Source organism: Canis lupus, chromosome 22, assembly GCF_011100685.1.
Source record: "Canis lupus familiaris isolate Mischka breed German Shepherd chromosome 22, alternate assembly UU_Cfam_GSD_1.0, whole genome shotgun sequence".
NCBI classification, from domain to species: Eukaryota; Metazoa; Chordata; class Mammalia; order Carnivora; family Canidae; genus Canis; species Canis lupus.
Genome location: NC_049243.1, coordinates 59,461,619 through 59,485,846, shown reverse-complemented (window position 1 = coordinate 59,485,846; position 24,228 = coordinate 59,461,619). Strand labels below are relative to the sequence as shown.

The 24,228-nt window shown below is 49.7% G+C and overlaps 1 protein-coding gene across 2 annotated transcripts; it reads right to left on the bottom strand.

Moving 5' to 3' along the window:
• Nucleotides 1-7,364: 7,364 nt before the first annotated feature.
• Nucleotides 7,365-24,226, bottom strand: TEX29 (testis expressed 29). Of its 2 annotated transcripts, none has more exons than XM_038570063.1 (6): nucleotides 24,067-24,226; nucleotides 23,892-23,987; nucleotides 19,660-19,770; nucleotides 9,017-9,086; nucleotides 8,236-8,399; nucleotides 7,365-7,514 (listed from the first exon to the last, which is right to left on the bottom strand). In XM_038570063.1, the coding sequence occupies exons 2-6, from the start codon at nucleotides 23,947-23,949 to the stop codon at nucleotides 7,471-7,473; spliced, it is 447 nt and encodes a 148-aa protein (XP_038425991.1). In that variant the 5' UTR covers nucleotides 23,950-23,987; nucleotides 24,067-24,226; the 3' UTR covers nucleotides 7,365-7,470. The 2 variants fall into 2 exon arrangements, with proteins under 2 accessions (XP_038425991.1, XP_038425992.1); XM_038570064.1 differs by having other exon boundaries at nucleotides 24,114-24,222.
• Between the last annotated feature and the right edge of the window lie 2 nt (nucleotides 24,227-24,228).

Genomic DNA, 24,228 nt, shown 5'->3' with positions numbered 1-24,228 from the left:
ATGATTAAAAAACTTCAAAAAAAATAGAAATAAATTTAAAAAGAAGTTTCCCTAAGAACTGGACTGACTATCCACACTTTGTACAATGTATTCTAAGGACAAAAATCACTGCAAAGAAATCCTGAATTTTTCTTGTTTATTTTTGGCAGTGGTGTTGGCATGGTGATTCTGAAATGAGTTTGTGCCCGCTACAGGGTAGAGCAAAGAGCTGACACAGGTTGAGCTTCGGGAAACCCAGAGCCTCACCGTGAGAGAAAGGAAAATCAAACGTGGACAACCCGGTGCTGTGGGGCCTGAGTGGGAGCACGAGTGTGAATCTGTAACTTCCAGCGCTGTCCTCTCCGCAGACCACAAGCGATGGCTTCACCTGCTCCCTGGGACTCTGCTGTAAATATCAGAGCATATCTCTCTGTCTTCTCTGTCAGAAGGCCGAGAAGTACTTAAGACAAGTGAGGTGCTCCTAGGAAATGGAGGGGCTCCTGCGAGCCAGACTCGGAACAGTTTGGTTAAAAAGAACAGTGATGGTAACAGATTAGAATACACTGAATTAAAAGCAATAACTGAATCTACAATGAATTATCTTTTAAAGGCTAGATAAATTCTTCTTCACAAAAGAAAGCCAGTTAATAAGTGTGGCAGAGACGAGAGAATTGGAGTATCCCCATTCTGCAACCACGGCTGATCAAGGTTATTGGGGAATGGAATATTCATGCAGCTTTGAATGGTCATCCCATGGGTTTCTTACCAACTTCCCAAAGGACAAAGTTATTCACACCGGAGAAATGTGGTAGTTAAATCTGGTGAATTCTTTCTTAGAGTCTCCCGTTGCCGTGATGCAGGGACCACATGCATCTGTCACCTCTGCAGCAGCCTCACCAAAACCTGCGACCCGCATCGACCCACAAGGGAAACACTAGACCATCCGCACTGTGGACATCTCATAAGACAACTCGCCTGGACTCTGCGGTGCTGATGTCTTGAACAACAACAAAAAAGCAGTGAAGACCATTCTGGATTAAGGGAGTAAGAGACACGTTACAAACAACTGTACTGTGAGATCTTTCATTGTTCCTAGATTGAAAAAAAAAAAAACATATACAGGACATCAGGGTGACAACTGGGTAGAGGGGAATATGGAGCAGCCGTGATTTCTGGAGGACGACACAGCTCTGTAAGGCCAGAGAAAACCCTTGTTCCCAGGAAAGGCTGACGTGTGCACGTGTGCATTCTCCACTGCAAACTACATAGGATGATGTGCAGATTAGACTGTGCACATGTGTGAATTTGATGGAGGGCAGTTCTCAAGAAAGCAGCAGCCCAGACGCAGAGATGCAATGTCTTGTACCATCTGGACGGAAGGCGGCTTGGAGAGTCAGGCACCTTGGCGCGTCCGCTTCTTGCCCCGTGAAACACCAAGGGATATGGTTGCCGGGAACCAGAACACAGCCCAGACGGTTTCTAGTCTGAGAAATAAAGCCCCAGAGCTAATGAAGTATTATGTAAAAACACTGAGGTTAAGTGGAAAACAACAACAACAAAAAATGTGTCCCGCCGTGTGACCCGCCACGGGCTGCTACAAGACCCAAGTGGGGGGGGGGGGGGCGTGCGCTCTGTGGACCTCGGTGGGTGCCCCTGGTAGCCGCCCGCCCACAGGAGAGACTTCTTCTCTGCTGCAGGTGCCTCTCGCTGTCCCAAGCCACACGTGGAGCTGGGACACGGTGCAATGTCACCATCAGGAGCCAATAACAGGTTGCCCTGCAAGCACAAGGATCAGGATAAACATGTTTCGACGTCACAGACTCGCACACGCACGCTGGGCATTAGCGCTCTTCCACTCCCGTGTTTAGTCCTGTTATGAGAGTCTCCTGACATTACACACCTGAACACATGCCCACACGGAAGGACGTGTGGTGACCGTGTTCTTGGCGCTGCTTACAGGGCTGGTTTTAGTTGGAAGTGTTAATACCGAATGACCTTTATCTGAAGGGTATTTTAAGGAGAGAAAGCAATTTTCCGTAATACGGTTGCCATAGCGATTGGCCCTTAAAAAGGCCGGGAGAGAAATGATGCACGTCTGTAATCACCAGCCACTGCCACAACTAATGGTCTGGTAAAGCAGCATTCGGGGATTAATTTGAAGCAGAATAGATAAGCGGGTTTCTAAAAACTTCAAGGAGAAGGGAAAAGAGGAAGAAGGACCCCGCAGCACTTGCACAAGCAGGGTCATGGCGATGGGCACTGCGCCCTGCTCGGGGGCACGGGGGCCGCAGGGGAAGGGCTCAGTCAGTGTATGGGGAGCCGGCGGGTTCCTGGAGGAGCTGGGAGCAGCGGCCTCCCAGGGAATGGAGCCAGTGCCCCTGGGACCATCTGCTGACCCCAAGGCCATCTGCTGGGGCAGGGAAGGCACCAGACAACACGGAAAATCACGTTGTGTCAGAAAGCAGGAAGGTTCTCAAAGATGAGTGGTGACATGCCAGAGGCGTGGGGGTCCACATGCAGGGGCCTCCCCTGGCCAAACTTGAGAGAATTCAAACACTTAAGTAAATCCTGGTAGCGACAGACCACAGCGCATGAAACCACTGGACCGTAAGTCCACACAGACGTGAATGAATGAATGAATAGAAGTTTAATGAGAACACTTAGCTAATTTCAAAGCACCAACACACAAAACACTAATGAAGGAGGAAGAGAGAGGAGTGTACAGTGGACAACCCAAGGTGATGTCATCTTAACCAAGTGATTAAAATAGCCCCAACAGCAACAAGCCACTTAACGTGACACCTGACACACGCGGTGACTAGATGCAGCACTACGTCTGTGATGCCCACACCAAGATTTGCAGCCTGAATGCATTCATGATGATGCATCAGACAAACTCCAAATAAGGAACATTCTACTAAACAACTGCCCTGTAATCTTCTAAAGTGACTTCTCCATGACAGCCCTGGGAAGCCTGAGGATTGTTCCACACTGAAGGAGACGAAAGGGACCTGATGGCTGCATGTAAGATGAGCTGAACCAGATCCTCTGGGTACAAAGGACATTGGTAAGAGAATTGGCAAAATTTGAGTGGGGTTCGAGGATTTGATGGTAAAGTTGGTATTAATCTCCTGATATTGAGAATTCGATTATGATTATCTAAGAGAGTATCTTTGTTCATTGGAAATGCCTGTTTTACTGCAGCAACTTACTCTACACTGGTTCAGTGGGGAAACAACTTTTGTGCTAGAACTTGCAACTTTTCTGTAAGTTTGAGAGTGTTTCAAAAAATAGGTTTAAGAAAGAAGGCAGGGATCCCTGGGTGGCGCAGCGGTTCAGCGCCTGCCTTTGGCCCAGGGCGCGATCCTGGAGACCCGGGATCGAATCCCACGTCGGGCTCCTGGTGCATGGAGCCTGCTTCTCCCTCTGCCTGTGTCTCTGCCTCTCTCTCTCTCTCTCTCTATCTCTGTGACTATCATAAATAAATAAAAAATTAAAAAAAAAAGAAAGAAGGCAAATGGGGATAGCTGCGTGGCTCAGAAGGCGAAATGTCTGACTCTTGATTTCAGCTCAGGTCATGACCTCAGGGTTGTGGGATCCAGCCCCATGTCAGGCTCGGTGCTGCGAATGAGTCTGCTGGAGATTCTCTCCCTCTGCCCCTCCCACCTCTCTCTCTCTCTCTCTCTCTCTCTCTAAATTGTATCTTAAAAAATAAGAAAGAAGGCAAATTACTAATATCAGAAATGAAAGCTGGGACATCACACGGACATTAGAAGGATAATAGCAGAAAACCATGAACAACTTAATGTCCACGAATGTGATAAACTGGATGAAAATGATCAATTCCAGGAAAGACACAATTTGCTAGAACTCACACAAGAAAAAACAGAAACCAACTTTCCAAAACAGAAAGCATCAGACCCAAATGGGCTCACTGGTGAATTCAACCAAACCCTTGAGGAAGAAATCGTATTAATTTTCTACAATCCCTTTCACAGGATGGAGGCAGTGGGGACAGCCATTCTTCGTCTCCTGTTGGCTGTGGGCAGGGCTTTGCACAGCAAAACCAGGAGTTTGAGTGAAAAAACGCATGACCAAAGGGTGGAGGATTTGCTCCCTTTTTGGAACTGAGAGCATTTATCCAGAAATGGAAGTCAGCACCTCGCTGCACCCATGAGATAGAACCGTGGCCCTGGCTGGGATCCCACCCTCCACACTACCTCAAGATGAGTCTGGTCAGTTGGAGCCACACCGCTGGATGCAATGGGTCATACGTGATGCAGTGATGCAATCCTGGGCCACAGCCGCTGGGGGCAGGTTTCCCGGTGCCCGGGAAGACCCCGCACCAAAGGAAGCCAGCCATCATCACGGTCTTATTCTTGACCTTGTCGCCACCAGTCACCTCCACTTCACACGCTTGTCCCCAGTCCCCCGCCCCTCCCCTCCAGGCTAACCCCTCACCTCTGCCCTGTCCCCACCCGTGTCCTCCTGTCTCTCCTCACCCAGCTTATTTTCCAAAGTCCTCTAACTAGATCTCCCTCTAGGCGTCGTTAACCCTTCCGTCTCCAATTGGCATGCTTGCTTGGCTAAATTGCAACCTGGCTGAATCCAGTTCTCCATCCTGGCTGCACCCACACTCACAAGGTTGAAGGACAAGAGGAAACCTGCAATTGCGCCCACTGTTCTCACTTTAGATTCATGAAGGTCTGGTGCACACAGCCCTACGTGCCTCTGTCTACCTGTTCCTGACTTTCCACGGTTGCTGGCAGTCACCTGCAGGCCCTGTTAACCACACATCCTGACTGAGTTGGTGTGCCGTGAGCTCCCAACAAGCTCCTGGGGGAGGCTGGTGCAGCTGGAACCACGATACTCAGTACCCACGGTCCTAGATGGAGACTTGCAGCCAACTCTGTCCTCAAAGTTCCAGTGACATTGTGTTTACTTTCTGTTGCAGCCATAACACTCAGCAGCACAACACAACACATATGTGTTAGTTCTGGAGGTCTCATGTGGCTACAGGGAAGGTGCTGGGGAGACTCCACTCCTTGCCTTTATGCAGTTGCTAGAAGCACCTGCCCCTGGTCTCACAGCCCCCTCTCCAACTGCAAGAGTAGCAGCATTGCCTCCTCCACCTTCCCTCCACAGGATCCTCTCCCTCTGACCTCCATCACTGCTGGGAGAGTGTGCTTCTCAGGGCCCAGGTGACAATCCAGGATAGTCTCCCCACCTCAGGGATGCTGCATGCACGGCATCTGCAAAGTGACTCACGTCACAGGTTCTGGGGATCCAGATGCCGACGTCTCTGGGGCTGTCCTCCTGTCCCTTGCCCATCCTCTACTCTCTCCCTGCCGAGGATGGGGCCTTGCTCAAAGATTCCAATGGTTTCCCTCCACCCCCACGTACCTGGGCATGTGTGGTGTTTCACGATCTCCCCTCACATCTGCATCTGGCACATACAGATGCATCAGGGAAGCTGGTTCCTGGTTCATTTGGGAGGACAGACTGTGCACCATTTTTAGGAAGCCTGACACTGCACTCAGTGGCCAGCCAGAGGAAAGGGGTGCTCTCCACCTGTGTCCCCACATTACCATCTGCCTGCCCCGCCTACAAGGCCACAAACGTCCCAGGCCACGGTTCCATGTTAAGCATCCCCAGAACCCTCCCCAGTCCTGGGCCTTGGCCAATTGCTCTGGAGTCTCTTCCTATTTGCCGAGATATCCATAGATGTGAAGATATAAATGTGCTCATTCTCCTCCCAGCTGCTCCCCAGAAAGAACGCCCCCCCCCCCCAGAGAAGCTGACCATCCATCACAACAGAACAGCTTTGCATGAACTTTCTTCTAAGCACATACATTTAATTTCTAAAATTGCTCTGGGAAGGCAAGAGACTGAGGTTCATTTTTAAGATCTATTTGTTTGTAGCCTAGAAACAAGCACAAAGAGGGAATCGTCATGGGAGGGAAAGGAGAGTAGTGAGCCAAAGAAAACGCTCAAACTTTAGTTGTGTTCTTTGTGAAGAATCAATAGCAGCCTCTGTGGGATCAGACCCGGGAGGTGCCACATCCCTGTGGGTGATGTATCAATACACACGTACACATGGACTGGGGGACGTGCCGAACTGTACCAGGCACTTAAACACATGGGATCCAAATTAAGTCTTATCAGCAAGTTCATTATCTAAAAATAAATCAGCTTTTCTTTGCTTCAGCAAAAGATCAGATTATAGTGTAACGCCGCCTTTCAGAATACAATGTTTTTATTCTCAGATGAGTGAGGACGATGAGAATTATTACATAATCTTTCAGGTACTACATAGGCCGAGCAGAGGCTTTGGGCCTTCACTGCAAGGGCGATGTCTCACAGGGCACCCATTGCAGACATGCAATAGGCTTCAGCGGCTAAGCACAAAAATGATTCTGAAATACAGCATGGAGAGCAGAAAACACTGCCAAACTTCCAGACAGGATGCTCCCAGCAACCCTCCACGCAAGTCAGATGGGCAACCCCCCCACCTTCTGCATGATCTGGCGGCAGTCTCTCCATCCTCTGGGCATTGACAAGGCTGAGATGACCATTCCCAGGCCTGTCCCCTCACAGGATCACAAGGGTAAAGACAACATGCGTTCTAGCCTACCCTAATGCGGGCAGCCAGCCGTGGGGCTAGGTGGCATAATGTGTGCATATGTACACACAGACATGCACACACATGCAAACCCACAAATATATATATGCATGCATACATACTTGCACACATATACACACATGCATATATACACCTATGCACATCTGCATGTGTGTGCACATATGTACAAGCGTACACCCACCTGTACACGTGCACACACATGTGTGCATACATGCATGCACACATATATACTTATATGTACATGCCACACATATATGCACACACACGTGCATATATACTAAGCCTGCAATGTGTGGGTGCATGAGCCACAGCTGCTATGGAGAACACAGGTTTTCAAGGTATGTAAGAGATTCTCCAAGACCAAAGGGCTCCCTGGGCCGCATCCCCCATAGGTTAGGCTCTGGAACCTCTGTGCGTTCTGCCCTGAAGAGGGGCCATGAGGACGCTGCAGCAGATGACCCGGGCCTCCCAGAGGTGGACACTGTGTTCCTCCTTGCACAGCTCACCGCCGGGCAGGTCTCGAGCCCCCCACGAGCTGGAGTGACAAGTGCACCCCACAGAGGCACAGCCTGTGCTCTGAGAAGTGGTGGGAGCTGCCCAGGCTCCAGCAGCGTTAAGAGGCAGCGTGGCTGACCGCTGAGAGCTGCTAGCGCACGTCCATACCCCCAGGTGGTGTCTGTCTCAAGGTAAAAACGCAGCACTGGGTACAACAACACGACAGGAAGCAGTGAAAATACTTTACTGTTTTCTCATTGTGCCCTTCCCATCACACACTGCATTGGTGGCTCGCCAGGAGGCCGTTTCAGGTGGACGTCTCTGCCGATCTTCACCTTGGCTTCGTCGTGCCCTCAGTCCTCACTCTCTTCTTTCTCCCCCATTATTGTCACAATCACTGGATTGAAGATCAAACAAAGTGTGGGTTTTCTGCGTGGAGGTGCAGCAATCCCAAGGACATTGCATTAGGTCCATGAGCAGATCCACGCAGCATGCAAGCAGCATACATACAACGATCTACTCAAAGACAAGTTTGGTCAACGGTCTGTGTGGCCCTGTCCCCCTGCCACCAAAGGAGCAGCATCTCCACGTCTCGTGGCCTCACTCAGCAGAAAGCCCCCGAGAAGGTGGACGTGCCTCCCTGCAGGAAAGGACCACAGCTCAGACGCAGCTCGGCAGAGCAAGCACCTGGACTCTACAGGCTGGCTGGGGGGGGTGGGGGGGCCTCCTGCCCACCCTCCTCTCCCCGTTGATCCTGTGAGACCAGGTCTCCTTGGCTGACAGGCAACAAGGGACCCAGAAAGAGCGCGTCTGCACAAACCGCCCGAGAGTGTAGGGCGCTTTCTTCTCCAACTGGCCAGGCGCTCACCTGTGAGGAGCAACAAGCAGCTGCCAAAGCCCTCCTGAGACAGGTCATAAGTACGCACGGCGCTGCCTCCTGAGAAGCAGAGGGGCCGGCTCCTGAGCCGCTGCTCACAGCCCCAGGGCTGCCGGCACCATCAGGCCGTCGCAGGGGCAAGTGGGCGTCTGCACCACCGCCGGGAGGGCCCCGGGGCACGCCCGTCACAGGCAGGGTCTGGGGCCGAAGCTGCCCTGTGCCAGGACCACCGCAGTCTTACCGTCCTCCACGCTGCTGCCCGTAGTCTTGGACGACGGCCCCAACCCCTCTGTCTTGGACGCCAGCTTCTCACTGGATGGGGCTGCCCTGCCTCTCTTGCTGGGCTTGGATGACAGAGGGACACCCGCGGGGACCTCCTTTTCTCTCTTATGCTCTTGAAAGACCCTGACAGAAAAAGAGAAATTGAAGGGGGAGAGCCGTCCCATCCTCCACCAGGATGTCCCCTAGGATGTCTCCCCGAAACGGGGAGTTGTGCGTTGCCTTAGCCGTCCCCCCTCTAGTCTCTTACACACGCTCCACACACCCAGCCGTGAGAGGCATCCAGAACCCTGAGGACGGGGACAGGTGCAGGGACCGCGTGAGTGTGCAGGCAGGTCACACAACACAGCACCTAGAACCACTCAGAGTAGGGAAGCGGTTTTCTCTGCTGCTGCACAGAGTGCTTGACTAGCCTCAGTGGCTTCTCCCTGTGTCCTAAAGGGGTGTGTGGTTGTGGCGGGGGCACCTCGGCCCCGAGTGGCAACAATGAATCCAGGCCCTGCCCATGGACAGCCGCCACCTGCCGTGGCCTTGTGTCCTCGTCCCTGAAACAAGAGGGGAGACTGGTGTCTGGAGCAGTCTACACTGTGACTCACAGCACACCCGCACACGTCGGGCAGGAAGCCCTGTACTGCACGCCTGTCGGGGCTCCTTAACTGCTGGAGGCGGAGGCGTCATAGGGAGCCTCGGGCCCACCACCCACTCCTCGCTGCCCTGCAGGTGGCCTGCAGGAAACGACTGACCTGTAAATGATTGTGATGATGAAGGCCCCGGCGATGATCACGATCAGGGCAGAGAACACCTGCACATAAACTGGAAAACAGCTTCCGTTACAAAAGTCAGTCTTCCTGCCAGTCAGGCAGGTGCTCCTGCTGCCAAAGGCCTCTCCCCCACACCCTCTCCTGGGGACATGTGGAGGCTTGAAGGCACCTGGGCCACGCAGACACGTGAGGGTCCACATGGGCCACGCAGAGGACAACCAGGGGCTACCCACAAGCACAGGCAAGCAGACAACACCCTCCTCTCTTCTCTAGAAAAGCCTCTTTGCTGTCCGTAATCTGTGGCCCTACCCTGAACTCCCCAATACTTGGGTGAGCTATCCTGAGACTGCATATAAGGAAAATGCTTCTTGGGTGACAGACACGTCCCCCTGGATGAGCTTCTCTGTATTAACAAGGGGCTTCCACTGTCCCCACACCACCACATCTTCTCGAGACCCACCCCCAACAGAACCACCAGGGCCTTCACAGTGATCCTTGGGGGGTTGCACCTATTCCTGGGCTTCCCTCTGTGGGAAGGTTCTGGGCCCCTTCCACCGGGGAAAGCAGGAGTGGGCATGCATGGCCCAGCCTTCCTGTAGGGACCCTCCACCACAGGAGCCTCCCTTGCCGAGGCTGGGCCTGACTCTTGGGGTCCACGGCTCCTGGGCTCAGGCAGAGCAAGGGGCCATGTCCCGGGGCCCTCATACCCAGGCAGCCCCCATGAGTGCGCTCGGGGAAAGCCTTACAACCACCCCTCTCCCTGTCAGGAGGAGGTAAGGAGCCAGAAGACGTGATGCAAGAAGAGCTGTGGACATGGCACTCAGCACAGTTTGTGCATAGTGGTCCCTATCATGTAACTATCGTCATGCCTCGTTCTCGCTGCTTTTCACCCTTTCAAAGAGCTAAAACTGGCTTCTTTGCAAACCCCTACCTTGAATGACAGGATTTGCTTCAATTCTCTTACCTCCTCCCCTAAACCATGTTCACCTGCCCTTAACCAGCAGTAACATTAGATGCAATGTCCCTGGGAGGTTCATTCATGTCCCAAGGCTACTGTAACAAAGTGCCAACAGCCTGTGGCTTCCACAACAGAAAGTTGGTGTCTCACAGCTGTGCAGGTACAAGTCCAAGATGGGGGTACCCTGAAGTTCTGGGGCCCCTTCCTGCCTCTTCCAGCTCCCGGGGATCCCGGGCTCCTTGGTACCCTTGGCATGGAGATGTGTCACCCCACCTGCTGTCTTGTCATCACTTGGCATCTTCCCTCTGTGACACTGTCTTCACATGGTGTTCTCCACTGTGCGTGCCATGGGCATCTGTCCGTGTGTCTTGTCTTATAAGGACACCGATCGTCTTGGAAATTAGGGGACCCCTGTACTCCAGCACCTCACCCTAACTAATCACATCTGCAAAGACCGTGTTTCTCACCAAGGCCACATTCACAGGTACTAGAGGTTTGGCCTGCAACATATCGCCTGGGGTGGGGGGACACAATTCAACCCACGACAGAAGGCAAGCAATAGCTGCAGAGAAAGCTGCCTCCCAGGCATGGGAGGGCGATTCCAACAGGCACTGTATACTCTGGACTAACCCCGAGGGTCTCGGAGAATGGACGGGGCCTCCAGGATCCTTTGCACAGGGGCTGATATCAGAAAACTGAAGGGAGTTGAAGCCAAACAGCTCAGTGATAACAACCCAAGTGCCTGGTTTTCTCACACTGATTCCAGCTCATTAAGTGATGGCCAAGCACAGGACAGGGACTCAATGGCCAGAGTCCCTCAGGGAGAGAATGGAGACCTGGTCTGTGGGGTTGACAACACACACACCATGGCAATGCACCACTCAGGAAGCTGCTTGCTGAAGGCTCTCTTCTAGTCAGCTGGCTCATTTCCTTCAGTGATACATCTCCCATGGATATGTGTTCACCTCAGTTCACCTTTCCATCTCTAGAGCTATAACAACCAGCCTCCAAGATGGCCTGCGGGGATGCTCCTGATATTCACACCCGGGTGTAGACACTTCCACATTGCACAGGGCTGACCTCTGAACCAAGGGCATGTGACAGGGCATGACTTCCTAAGCTAGGTCAAAGAGTCCTTGTGGCTTCTACCCAGCTTTCTCAGGCCGCCCGCTCTGGGAAGAGGCCATCATCATGACGTAAGGACAGGCAAGCAGGTCTCATGGCATGGGAAACAGCTTCCTGTTAATCCTTAGTACCACCTGCCAGCAAAGCTGGCTGTCTCAGAGCAGACCCTCTAGCCCCGGTCCAGCCCTCCAATGACTGCAGCCTCATGAATCCCCAAGCCCCCTCCACCTAGCTAAGCCTCTAAGCTGTTGCTTTAGGCTACTAAGTTCTGAGTAGTGTGTTCCACTGCAATAACTAATACAAGGGTGTGGCAAAGGGCCTGGCACAGAGAAAGTACACTTGAAATGATGCTAAATGGAAATGATCAAACCAGGAGATATTAAGGGATGAGAAGGGAGTCCTCAAATTCTTGAATTCCAGGAAATGTATGTTCCTGGAATAACACTAAGTGTTATTTTCTCTCCTGGTTCATGGAGTAAATGCAGAATTTATGTGAGTGAAGCTGTGAAAGAGATACACACATATGGGTAATGTTGGAGTATCCAATGTCAGTATATCTTCCACATCCTTAAATAATCAAGTATTTGTGATCCTTGGTGTCAAGTTCCTGGAGGCCGAGACTGAGTCTCTGTGATCCTCTCTGCACAGGATGTGGCTAGCACACAATTAGCTATCGACACTGTGTACGATTGGTCACTGAGAAATAGCAACAACTGAAGACAGCATTATTTTCCTTAAGGAATCTCTTGGTAATTTCACCCCCAGATAAAAGTTAAAAGTTTTGAAATCATCTCAGTGAGTCCCATGAAAAAACAGAAGTCAAACACTTAGAAGAAGTGACATGTTAAATAATGTGCCCTAAATCAAGACAGAAGCATGAAGGCAAGTCATTCTCTTTGAATTCCCAATTCTTTTTCAAAGATCTAATGCTAATTCCCCAAGTTCATATTCTTAATAATACAGATTATGCCATAACACAATGTGCACTTCAAACCAGCCAATTTAAGAAGTTAGTGAAAGGTTTTCATAACATGGAATTATGTGCACAAAGAACTCATAATACCCTGTCACTGAATACTACAACTTACACAGCACAAAGGTTCACTTGCCATCTTGAATGAGAAAGATGTCAAGGAAATGAAAAATAATTTGAGGGCACAGTGAGAACCCAAATGTAGGGCTCACTGCCCAGACTCTTCCCACAGATGGCCCAACTTATCAAGCTTGAAGGAAGTCAGAAGTTAAGAAAAAGCCTAGCCCACACAACTCATTTATTAAAACTGAAAAGATGGAAAGAGGATTAATACTTGCCTCCATGCAAAAATGGCATACCTACTTGTAGAATAGTGAACCCTCTTCCCAGACAAAAATTTTTGAAGGGTTTGTATTCATTTCTGGATTCATTATAGACATTCATTATAGGTAATGTTCCTTAAAGAATAAGACTCATCCTTCAAAGTGAGTAGCAGGCATAAGGTAATATCAATGTATGTGATGTTGGATTACTGGCAGAAGTTCGAATCTGTGTGCCCTTGCCAGCCACGATCTGTCTCCAAGGATCCATCTCACCACCTTTTGTTGTTGGGGCCATTTCACTGGGACATGAGGAAATTAGGCTTACAGCCAAAGACTATGACCACAGGTGTGACCTGACTCAGGAACTGAATGTCTTCTGCATCTTCATATGTGGAAGATTGAAAGAACAAATTCAAGTGCCCTTTGGGTGTGAATGCTTCCTCCAATTAGAAGCCCCAAATGGTAAACATCTCAGAAAAACTAAGATACACAAGTGCTTAGGAAACCAGAGCCAAAAGTAAAGCTTCATGATGTACCTGTCTGTTGCCCTCCAAACAGTGAGATGTGGGTGTCAAACCACCAATGCCACAAAATGACAAAAGGATGACAAATGCAAAATGGATCAAATTATGGCCAAATGAACTCAGCTCAGGAATATCTGTCACATGCCCCAGAGAACAAGCTGCTGGATGACAGGCCACTCCACACTAGAAGACCTGGGACTCTGAAGGATCTCTCGGGTAGGATTCTGGCTAAAGGTTGTGGGTTTTACACCAAGACAAATAGAGGACAATAAACTAAAGACAAAGTGCTGTGTCTCATAGTAGCTACCCAAATGTGTGCAAATGGGCCTGAGGTTCATTAAAGTCTACAATTAATTTTCAGTGTGACATCAGAAAAAAAAGGCAGAAAAGGAGCCCCCCACCCCAGTCCCTCCTCCATAAAACCAGTGAGAACACTGGCAACATTTATCAGAATAAACTTTTTCAGAATTCTGAAAGTTGACCAATCAAAAGTTTGCAAATGAACACGTAACTGCAGTAAGAACACTGAACTATGGACATTTTATGTTGCCCTATTCCCACTTCTGCTCACCTCCAATTCCATGGTAGTCTTGAACCAATAACCCAAAATCATGGTAACAACTAGCAGCCTGTCATCACTGAAGGGGATAGAGCAGGGCTAGAGCTCCTTCAAGGTCCCAGTCCCAGAGAACTGTCATTATTTTATCCATCCTGTACTACACTAGAAGATCTCACCTGCAAAGTTGTCTTTATTTCACCTGACTTGGAGCTAATTTAGTGTGAACAACTTTTCTCAGACATTTGTTGAAAATAATCAGAGGCAATTGTTGAAAATCATGATGGCATGGGGTGCCTGGGTGGCTCAGTCAGTTAAGTGTCTGCCTTCACCTCAGGTCATGATCCCTGGATTGGGATCAAGCCCCATATTTGATTCCCTGCAGGGAGAGTCTGATTCTCCCTCTGCTTCTCCCCCTGACTCATTCTCACACATGCTCTTTCTTTCTCTCTTTCTCAAATAAATAAATAGACAACTTTAAAAAAGAAAAAGAAAAGAAAATCATGATGGTTAAATTGGCTAACAGTAGTTGGAGGTAGATACCAGGTCAACCAAAAAGCTTAAAAGGAAAATATGGGGAATTATTTGTCTGTAGGGAGGTCTGAAAAGCTGTGACATATTCCTTGAAATCTAGAAGGCAATGCACATGCCTGAGGCTGTGCACATAGTTCTAAATAGCTGAGGAGGCCCTAAACTCTCACTTCTGGCTGGCATTGAGGCTCTGTCAAAGTATAAAGAAAAGATGAAGGCAAAGTTGGAACTACCAGGCTGACTGTTGAAAGTATGCCTCAATACACACAGAAAGCCCCTATGCAAAGACTGAGATTTACTAATTCCAATAATCTAAGCAGCTTCTCCAGTTATTAGCTGACCAGTAGGCTATCTAGGCTGAATATTCAATGGTCATGTGCCACAAACAACATAGATTTTACAGCATTAGTTCAGAAAGGTCACTAAACAATGCTAAGAACAACTTTTGGGAGGCAGGAGGACATGATTTTCAGAATTGCCACATATTTTTAAATGTCTAGTTTTCAACAACAAAAAAATGCTAGATATGCAAAGAAACAAGAAAGCATGTACACACACACACACACACACACACACACACACACACACACAAGCCAGAAACTATGCCTGAGGAATGGTTTCCCTGAGAAACTGTCCCTGAGGAAGACCAGATGTTGGCTCGCTAGGCAAAAATTTTAAATTAGCTGCTTTAAACATGGTCAAAAAACTAAAGGAAACCATGTTGGAAGAGCTAAAGTAGGAGAATGGTATCTCATCAGATAGAGAATACCAATACTGGCATAGAAATTATTTTTTAAGGAACAAAACAAACTCTGGAGTTGAGTATAAGAGAAATGAAAATATCACTATAGGAGTTCAATAGATTTGAGCAGACAAAAGAAAAATATCTGTAGACTTGAAGATAAATCAGTTGAGACTATCCATGCAACAGAAAATAGAATCAAGAAAAGGTAACAGAGCCTCAGAGACTTGTGTGGTACCATGGAGTGGACCAATATGCACAATGGGAGTCCCAGAGGGAGCATAGAGAAAGGAGAGGAATAGTTGAATAAATGGCAAGAACTTCCTAAATTTGATGATTAGGATAAATCAAAGAGATCCACACCTAAATACATAATAAACAGTCAAAAGACAGATTCTTGAAAACAGCAGAAAAGAGGCAGCATTATGTATAAAAGAAACCTAAAGATTAACAGCAGATTCCTCATCAGAAACCATGGAGGCCAGAAGGCAAAAAGTGATGATAGAAAAGACTGCCAATCAGGAATTTTATACACTGCAACTCTATCCTCCAAAAATGAAGGACAAATTAAGACATTCCCAAACAAAAACAGAGAATTCATCACTAGTAGATCTGCCTTACATGAAATACTAAAAGAGAGCCCTTCAGGATGAAAGGATAGGATACTAGTCAGTAGCTCAAATCCACATGAGTAATACAGAGCATCACTAAAGTACCCAATAGACACAGATAAAGAACTTGATAAAATCCAACATCCCTTCATAATAAAAACACTCAATAAACTAGGAAGAGAAGGGAACTTACTCAACCTGACCTTTAGTAAAACCCATAGCTACCATCATATTTATTGATACAACACTGCAAATTCCCCAATAAGATCAGGAACCAGATAAGGATGAACCTTCCCACTTACTCTATTCATCATGTACTAGAGTTTCTAGCCAGGGCAATTAGGCAAGAAAATGAAATAAAATCAACTATATTGGAAAGGCAGAAGTAAAATGATCTCTATTTACAGATGATATACTTTTGTATCTAGAAAATCCTAAGTAGGTATGCCTGGGTGGCTCAGTAAATTAAGTGTCTGCCTTTGGCTTAGGTCATAATCCCAGGGTACTAGAATTGAGCCCCATATTGGGCTCCTTGCTAAGTGGGGAGCCTGCTTCTCTCTCTCCCTCTGCTTGCCACTCCCTCTGCTTGTGCTCTCTCTCTCTGCTAGCTAAATAAATAAATCTTTTTTTTAAGAAAACCCTAAGTAATCAACTGAAAATGAGTAGATCTATTAGATAAGTCCAAGAAAGTCAAAGGACACAAGATCAAAATACAAAAATCAAATGTATTTCTATATTCTAGCAAAATTTCAATTCTCTTGTGTATATATCTAGGATTCTACATACAATCTAAAAATCAAATTAAGGAAATATATTCATTAACAATAACATCAGGAGAGAATAGAATACTTAGGAATAAATTTAACAAAAGAAACACAAGATTGGTACACTGAAAACTACAAAATATTGAGATAAATTAAAGAAGACCTAAATAAATAGAAAGAAAGCCCTTGTTCACAGATGAGAATACTTATTAGCAATAAGTATTATATATCTTATTATTAGCAATACTCTGCCACCTATCAAAATATCAGAAGGAATCATTTTTCAGAAGTTGACAAGTTGATTCTAAATTTTTAAAAAGATTTTATTTATTTATTCATGAGACATAGAGAGAGGGAGAGGCATAGGCAGAGGGAGAAGCAGGCTCCCTGCAGGGAGCCTGATGCGGGACTCAATCCCAGGACCCCAAGATTATGCCCTGAGCCAGAGGCAGACACTCAACCACTGAGTCACCCAGGTGCCCCAAGCTGATCCTAAATTAATATAGAAATTTCAAAGAACCCATAGCAACCTAAATAATCTTGAAAAAGAAAAACAAAATCAGAGGGCTCATGCTTTTCAATTTCAATATTTATTATAAAGCTACATTAATCAAAATGGTGTGATACCAGCTTAGTGGAACAAAATTGAGAGTCCAGAAATAAACCCTCACATTTTTGGGCAATCAATTTTCAACAAGGATGCCAAAGCAACTCAGTGGAGAAAGAATAGCTTTTTAACAGATGATCTTGGGACATCTGGATATATCTATATTGAAAGGAATGAAATGGGATCTTTGCCTCACACCATGTAAGAATAGTAAGTCAAAATGGACCAAAGACATATCAGCTAAAACCATAAAACCTTTAGAAAATAACAGAGATGTAAATGCTTGTGACCTTGGATTAGACAATGGTTTCTTAGCTATGATACCAAAAGCACATGCAACCAAAGAACAAATAAACTAGGCATCTTCAAAACTAAAAAGCACTGTGCTTCAAAGAGACACTATCAAGAAAGTGAAAAGATGACCATCAGATTGGGAGGGAGTGGTTTGTTGCAGAACACATATCTGATAAAGGTCTACCATCCAGAATATGTACAGAGCTCTTACAACTCCACAGTAAAAAAAAAAAAAAAAAAAAAAAAAAAATTCAAAAAAATTAAAATACATAAATAAAATAAAATAAACAAACAAACAAACAAAAAACCTCCACAGTAAAGATATAATTAACCCAGTTAAAAACCAGGCAAGGAATTTGAATAGACGTTTCTTCGGAGAAGACATACAAGTGGCCAAAATGCACATGCAAAGACACTCAACATCCTTACTCATCAGAGAGATACAATCCAAACCGCAAGACAAAACTCATATCTATCACAATGGCTATAAAACAATGGCTAAAAAGCCAGACAACTAGTGATCAACTAGTGATGGTGAGGATACAGAGAAATGGGAATCCTTAGGTACTAACATTGGCACTGTCATTGCAGCTACTGTGGAAAGTAGTTTGGCAATTCTTTAAACATTTTAAGTATAGTTAACATATAATCCAGCAATTCAACTTCTGGGTAAATACCCAAGAGAAGTGGAAACATATGTTCATGCAAAAACTTATACACATGTTCCTAGTAGCATTATTCATAGAAGCTAAAAAGTGGCAACAACCCAAATTTCCATCTGCTGATATATAAATAAAATATGGCATATCCATACAATGAAATATTATTCAGCCATAAACAAGAATGAAGTGCTGATACCTGCTACCACATGGATGAATTTTAAAAACCTGTGAAAGGAGCCTGACACACAAGGTCACATATTGTATGATGCCATTAATATAAAATGTCCAGAAGAGGTAAACCCATAGGGACAGATCAGTGGTCACCAGGAGCTAGAGGGAGAGGGGAATGGAGATTGTCCAGTTGACGCATACAGGGCTTCTCTGAGGGCTAATAAAAATGCTCTGGAAGCACCAGTGGTGATGGTTGCATAACTCTGTGAATGTACTAAAAGCCGCTGAACTGTACACTTTAAAGGGGTAAATTTTATGGTATGAGAATTTTATCTCAATATAAATAACAACCAAAAGAGATAACTTCCAGTTAATTCAAGTACGGGGGTAAGTGTGGGATCCTAGGGTTGCTTGGGTCTCCCAGAGGCAGAAATAAGTAGTGAGTCTGGTTCCAAGTCTTCTGACCCAAGATCTGGATGAGAAATTGTCATCACCTTCCCAGCTATCCTAGCGTTTCTTGCAGCCTCTGATTTCTCCTCATTCTGAGAAGCCAAACTTTTTTTGCCCTAAGTGCCAAATCTTCACCATAAAGCAAGACAGATGCCCCCAGTGGCGAGGCAGGATCCCGCCGATGCTTTAGTTTCTTCAATCCTTCTGCACAAAATGTCAGGGAGTCCAGAAATAAACCCTCACACTTTAGGGCCTGTGGGATCCAGCAGCCCTGTGGGTCACACCCTGGGAACAGTTAGGAGGTGCAAATGTTCTGATTTCCTAGAGCGGACTCTCTGCATCTCAGCTCCAAGGGCTCAGCCTGCCTGAGAAACCTTTGAGAGAAACCTTTCCAGTCTCCCAGCACAAGTGTGCCCGTATCGTCTGGGGAGGTGAGGACAGAGGGTAGGAGCTGGGAAGGGAGGGCCCGGGACACGTTCTCCCCCAGCATCAGAGCTGCTGAGTGTACGTGGCCCTCGGCCAGTGTCTGAGTGCGGAGTGCCTTCCTCCTCTGGGGAGATCCTGTGTAGGCCGCCTCACTACTTCATGCTTGTTCATTCCTCTCCAAACACTCCTAGAGCCAAGCACCCTCATTTCTAAAAGGGCCACAAACAGGGCAAGAAAAGACCTCAATCATCAAGTAGAATTTCTTGAGGGTTTGGAAATACTAACCTAGAAAATTCTAGAGACACAGAAGACCAAAGCGCTAAACTATGAGCAAACTGCCAGACAGCCTAACTAGAACATCCCTTCGCACAAGGCATCCCAGCTTATACCCTGCTCTGCAGCTACCTCTCCAACCAAAATATGAATCCCATCTCCCTGGTGCTTCCCTCCTCATCCATGGGAAGCAGGCCCTCCTCTGAGGGTGGCCGCCTCTCCCCACTCCCACAGCCCCTCATCCCAGGGCTCCCTGCTGGCTCCACCCCCAGGCACATCCCAGACCAATGGGGTTGGGGCACACAGCTCAGTGGGGCCTGCTTTTATGCTGCAAAGAAGCCTCAGCTGATCTGACCTTGTACACAGCCAGTGGCCAGCCCCTCCCAGAACCAGCTGCTTCTGCACCCCCAGCATGCCCAGGGGGCTCCTAAGGACCCTTCTTAGTATCAGGTGGATTCCATCCACAGTGAACTTCCTCGGCCCCATTTACCCACCCCAAAGCTGGCAGTTTCCATTAATTCATCAGAGTGATGGGACCAGGGAACAGCAGAGGTCACTCCAGCAGGGGAGGCCGGAAAGGGACGCAGGCCCGTGGGCCTCCATGGTTGCTCTGCGGGCCCGGTGCGTATACTTACTGGGGACTGCTTTCTCATAGCACACGCCTTTGTAAAAGCAGCACCCAAGCTCCTTGCAGCGGTCCCTGGTGACATTGTAGTCACAGATGTCGTAAAGAGGAATGTCACACACTGCAAAGCACAGACATACAGCCGTCATCACTGAGAACACAGCCCTGCCAGGAGCTCCAAATCCCAGGGCCTGGGAGGGGGCATTCCAGGGCTTGCACTGGGGGACGTGTGATGTATTTAATTATGCATCACACAAATCTCACTTTGAAGATCTAGAATGAATTAGATTTCTGAAAAAAAAAATCATGTCAAGTTAATTACAGACAATGATGCGGGGTCCTCTACTGATTAAGGAGATAATGTGTTTCCCAGAACACGCGCCAGCATCAGCGCTCTGCAAAGAAAGGAGAAACAAAGATGGGATACGGTGGGTGGATATCGGGCCGCAGGGTGTGACATGTAATTAATTCCTTCGGAAGCACAAGAGGAGTGAAAATTATCAACTGAGGCTGAAGATTATCCCAGAATTTAAAAGTTGATTCAAAAGGACAGAACGTGAAATGTCAGTTTTGACCCAAAGAAAGCAAAGCTGGTACGCGGACCGGCGGTGTGGCAATGCCCGTCAGGCACCAGTTCTGAGGAGCTTCCAGCTTGAAGGACACGATTCCCCTAAGCGGCAGCAGTGGCGGCTGCCCTAAACCCTGGTGGGGCCCCCCCGGTGTGGAGGGAGGGGGGCAGCGGCCTCCAGGGCATCCCATCCTTTACCCAGTTGTGTCCCAGACACGGGGGCCCCACAGAAACCCACTGTGCCTCCTGTTCCTTCTCAGGACGTGTGGCCAGGATGCCACTGCAGGCCGAGCAGCACCAGGCTGGGCAGGGTCGGGAACAAAGAAGCCCGTGGTCACCCTCCTGCACTGAGGCCCTCCCCCAGAGCCCAGCAAACTGGGCAGGTAAGGCCGCCTCCCCCACTGCCCATGGTCACCGAGGCTCAGTCCCCCTGCAAGGTGTTGTCCATTAAAGGGCATGTCACCTGTGCCCAGCTTCACAGGCTTCAGATGGGGTCCCGGCTACAGGGAACTCCCTTAGGCCCTCAGGGTGGCAACAGGTGGAGCACACCCACCACCGCTGTGCCTACAGGTGACTCCCACATTGTTGAGAGTGGGGGCCCCCACAGGACCTCCCCTGAGGTCTTGATGCATTTTTGTAAAGTCACCCCCCAAGAACCTCATCCACTTCTCAATCCCTGGAGCAACCCCTCTGTCCAGCTGTATGGCCCCCGAGATACTGGGGTCAGCTGAGGCTCCCTTAGCTCCATTCAGGGGGCAGGTCAGTGAGGCTTCATGGAGACATCCCAGAGCCCCACACTGACCATTGAAAAGCATGAAAGGACAGCCCGTCATGTGACCATTGGGCACCAGAAGTGGCATCTCCCGCCGCCCCCACCACATGCTGCTTGGGGGGAATGGTACCCAACATTTCTGTGGGCAGGGCCCGGCCACTGTAGCACATGTGGCACCCCGGGTGTACCTGTCTCCTCACGCTCAGGCCCCCACGTCCACCACGTCACAGCCAGGGCAGCCCCAAGCTGCCCATGACATCCAGGGAAGGGCAGGGCCCAGGTGAGCAAGGCAGCCAACCACGTGCCTCCCGCTCTGGAGGGCACAGGCCACACAGCCAGGTCCCTGGGCTCACGTGCCCTCCCCCTGCTGTCGGCCATGTGGCCGTCAGAGCCCGGTCTTCTCTGCAACGCGGACGGGGATGTGTCTGCCGTGGGGCTCGGCTGTGGAAGGAGTAAGCGCCGCAGAGCCTTGAAAACAACGTACTGCCTTAGGGCTCGGGATGGCCCGATGTGAGCTGCTGCTTTATGGTCGGCAGGCCGACCGGGGAAGAGGGCACCCTGGCTGGCTCCCCAGTGTGAGACCCCAGGGATGGTCTTCGTCTTCAGGGCAGGCTGTGCCCGGCACACAGAATGCACACAGTGAAGGCGTAACCCACGGGCCGCCTGGATAAGGTGTAACGAGCAGGACAGCACGGAACTGGGCCCCAGGCCAGCACCCTGACATCTACTGGGTGGACCTGAGATGTGCCCCCAGCAGCGCCTAGTGGCCGGGTGAACCCCTCAGTCTCCCCACACTGGCCTGGAAGCACCTGCCAGGTACAGCGAATAGAGCTGAAGATGGCAGCCGCCCCCCCCGGGCCCCGCCAGGCCCCCTCAGGAGGCTGCCTGTCATCTACACAACCTGCACTCACTCCTTCGTCCGGTACATTCAGTCCGAGGCCGTGCATGCCTTCAACAGCACACAGGAGCCCCACCACCCTGCCACCGGCCAGGACCCTGCAGCAACAGGCAGGACGACAGCCCAGACATGGGGGACCTCCAGCCCTACACCTGAGAACAGGACCACGGGGCGGGCAGCACTTCAGTGGGTTAGCCCAGTAACCTGGGGGGGCCTGGCACAGAGTCAACACCTGTGGGTTGGGCTTGACAGCATCCTTGGAAATTTGTAAAGGAGGGTCAGGCCACACCCTCCCAAGGCTGCATCCTGGAGGAAGGAGGGGGAGGCCCGGCCAGGGTGGGGTTGAAGGTCTGAACCAACGGGCATAGCAGGCTGATCTGATCTTCAGACCACCAGCATCCAGCGTGGTCCCCTCCTGCTGCCCACCTCCCACACCTGCCCAGATTCCCACATCTGCCCACCCTCCTCTACCTGCCCAGCCCTACACCTGCCCAGGCCACAGCAGCCAGTGTCCACAGAGGCACCCTGCAATAGCAAAAGCACCAGGACTGGCTGCAGGAAGGCTGCTGGGAGGTGCCGACAAAAACAGCCGTCATCTGTTTATCAGCAAGTCTCAGAGTAAAAACATGTGACAGCCCCATCAATGTCTCCAGAAGGTGACACCGACGTACTGTCACATGCTTACATTCACCCCCACACCCTAAAGTATAGGAATAGTGATTTATGGTAGGTCACTGTGAACCAGGAGAACAGGGCCCTCCTGCTGATCAGAGAGGACAAGGATGGCCTCCTACCCAGGTGGGTTCACACAGGTGGGAGCCCAGCTTTCCGGGGTACACGGAATGACCAGCCTGCTCTGCCCACAGCTGGACAAGGGGCACCTGGCTGGCCTCAGGAGGGGCGGGCACTGCTCTCCATCCCCACCACACCGGGGCCCTAGGCTCACAGCCCTGAGGTAGAGGCTAGAGAGGCTGAACATTCCTGGCCCTGAGAACAGACTGTCCCCATGCAGGTGCTCCTTGCAGGACTCTCGAGGGGGTGACGCCAGGCCAGTCTCCTCTCTTGCCGGTTCAGTGCCCCCAGGTGCAGGCCACCTGCCTCCTCTGTTCGGGGCCTGGTGGATCAGAAACCACAGCCTGGCTTGGAGCCCAGGCCCGGGGCCCTGGGACCTTGAGCTGGAGCCCCTGACCTCTTGTTCCCTGGCAGCCCTATGTGATGGAGCCCCACAAGACTGGCCCCAGGAGGGGCGGCCAGGGAGGGTGAGCCCCCCTGCTCAGTCCTCGGATTTCTGCCGAGCAACAAGAAAACTCTCTCACAGAAGCCTGGCCAGCCTAGAACCCTCCCTAGTCAGTCCAAGCTCCAAGTCAAATAAGAGAAACCACATTTCTTTTCCTTCTGTTTCCTTATCTTTCATCACAGAAATACGTGCATGGACAAGCTCACTTGAGAAGGAACGTCACCGCAAGCATGCATGGCAGGAATGGCCCTTCCCTGGTGTCACACGGTCCCCAGTGGTCTCGTCCGTGCAGGATGCACCCCCCCCACCCCCCACACCCTCATGTGGTTCTCCGTGGCCACATGTGGGTGCGCACGCCCACGCTCAGACGGCCACCATTTCCCCTAGTGTCCGGGATGAGTGTCCGACCGCAGACCCCGGGCACCCAGAGCAGGGAGGTAGGCTTTCCTGTTGAGAAATGTGTTCTCTCCAAGAAAAAGTGGCTCTTGTGACATTTTGAGGTGGAAGTGTCTGCTTGGCAAGTCACAGGGAAACATCTTTGACCCCTGAGCCCCGGGAGCCAGCTGGACGTGTTTCTTATGCTGAACAACTCCGGCTCAGGTGTCTCTACAGGGACACTTGCAAGGAAATGAAGACTTCACGGCATTTTCCTGCATTATTTTTAAGAACACACATCCCTTTGCCCCCCCTTCCCTGGCTCAGCCTGGGGACTAACTGCGCCCCCTGGGGTTTGTGAACCAGGCTCCACAATGGTCTTTCCCTGTTACCTGCAAATTTCTTCAGGAGGTGTGAGGGGGATTTTTTGAATTCTGGTGCGTATCTCATTGTAGCAGTCGAAGGACAGACGAGGGGGTCAAGGGAACCTGGGAGAGAGAACGGGTTAGCACAGGTGGGCCCTCGGGGGCTTGCAGCCATGGCTGGCACCAGGTGTGGGGGCCTCACCTGGCGACCATGTCCCCAGCCGAGCCCCCTCCACTGGTCCCTCTTACACTCCAAGTGGACAACTTTGGATCAAACAAGAAACTGGCACCTCCTCCCTCCACTACTCCCACCAGCGGAACGTGAGGCCAGTGGCAGGCCCGCCCTGCCCACTGTGACGTCACA

Coding starts and splice junctions, on each gene's coding strand:
- TEX29 (XM_038570063.1), bottom strand. CDS start 23,949: ATGAGATACGCACCAGAATTCAAAAAATCCCCCTCACACCTCCTGAAG. Junction 19,771..23,891: donor CCTCCTGAAGAAATTTGCAG/GTAACAGGGAAA, acceptor TGTGCTTTGCAG/TGTGTGACATTCCTCTTTAC. Junction 7,515..8,235: donor GGGCAGCAGCGTGGAGGACG/GTAAGACTGCGG, acceptor TCTTCAATCCAG/TGATTGTGACAATAATGGGG.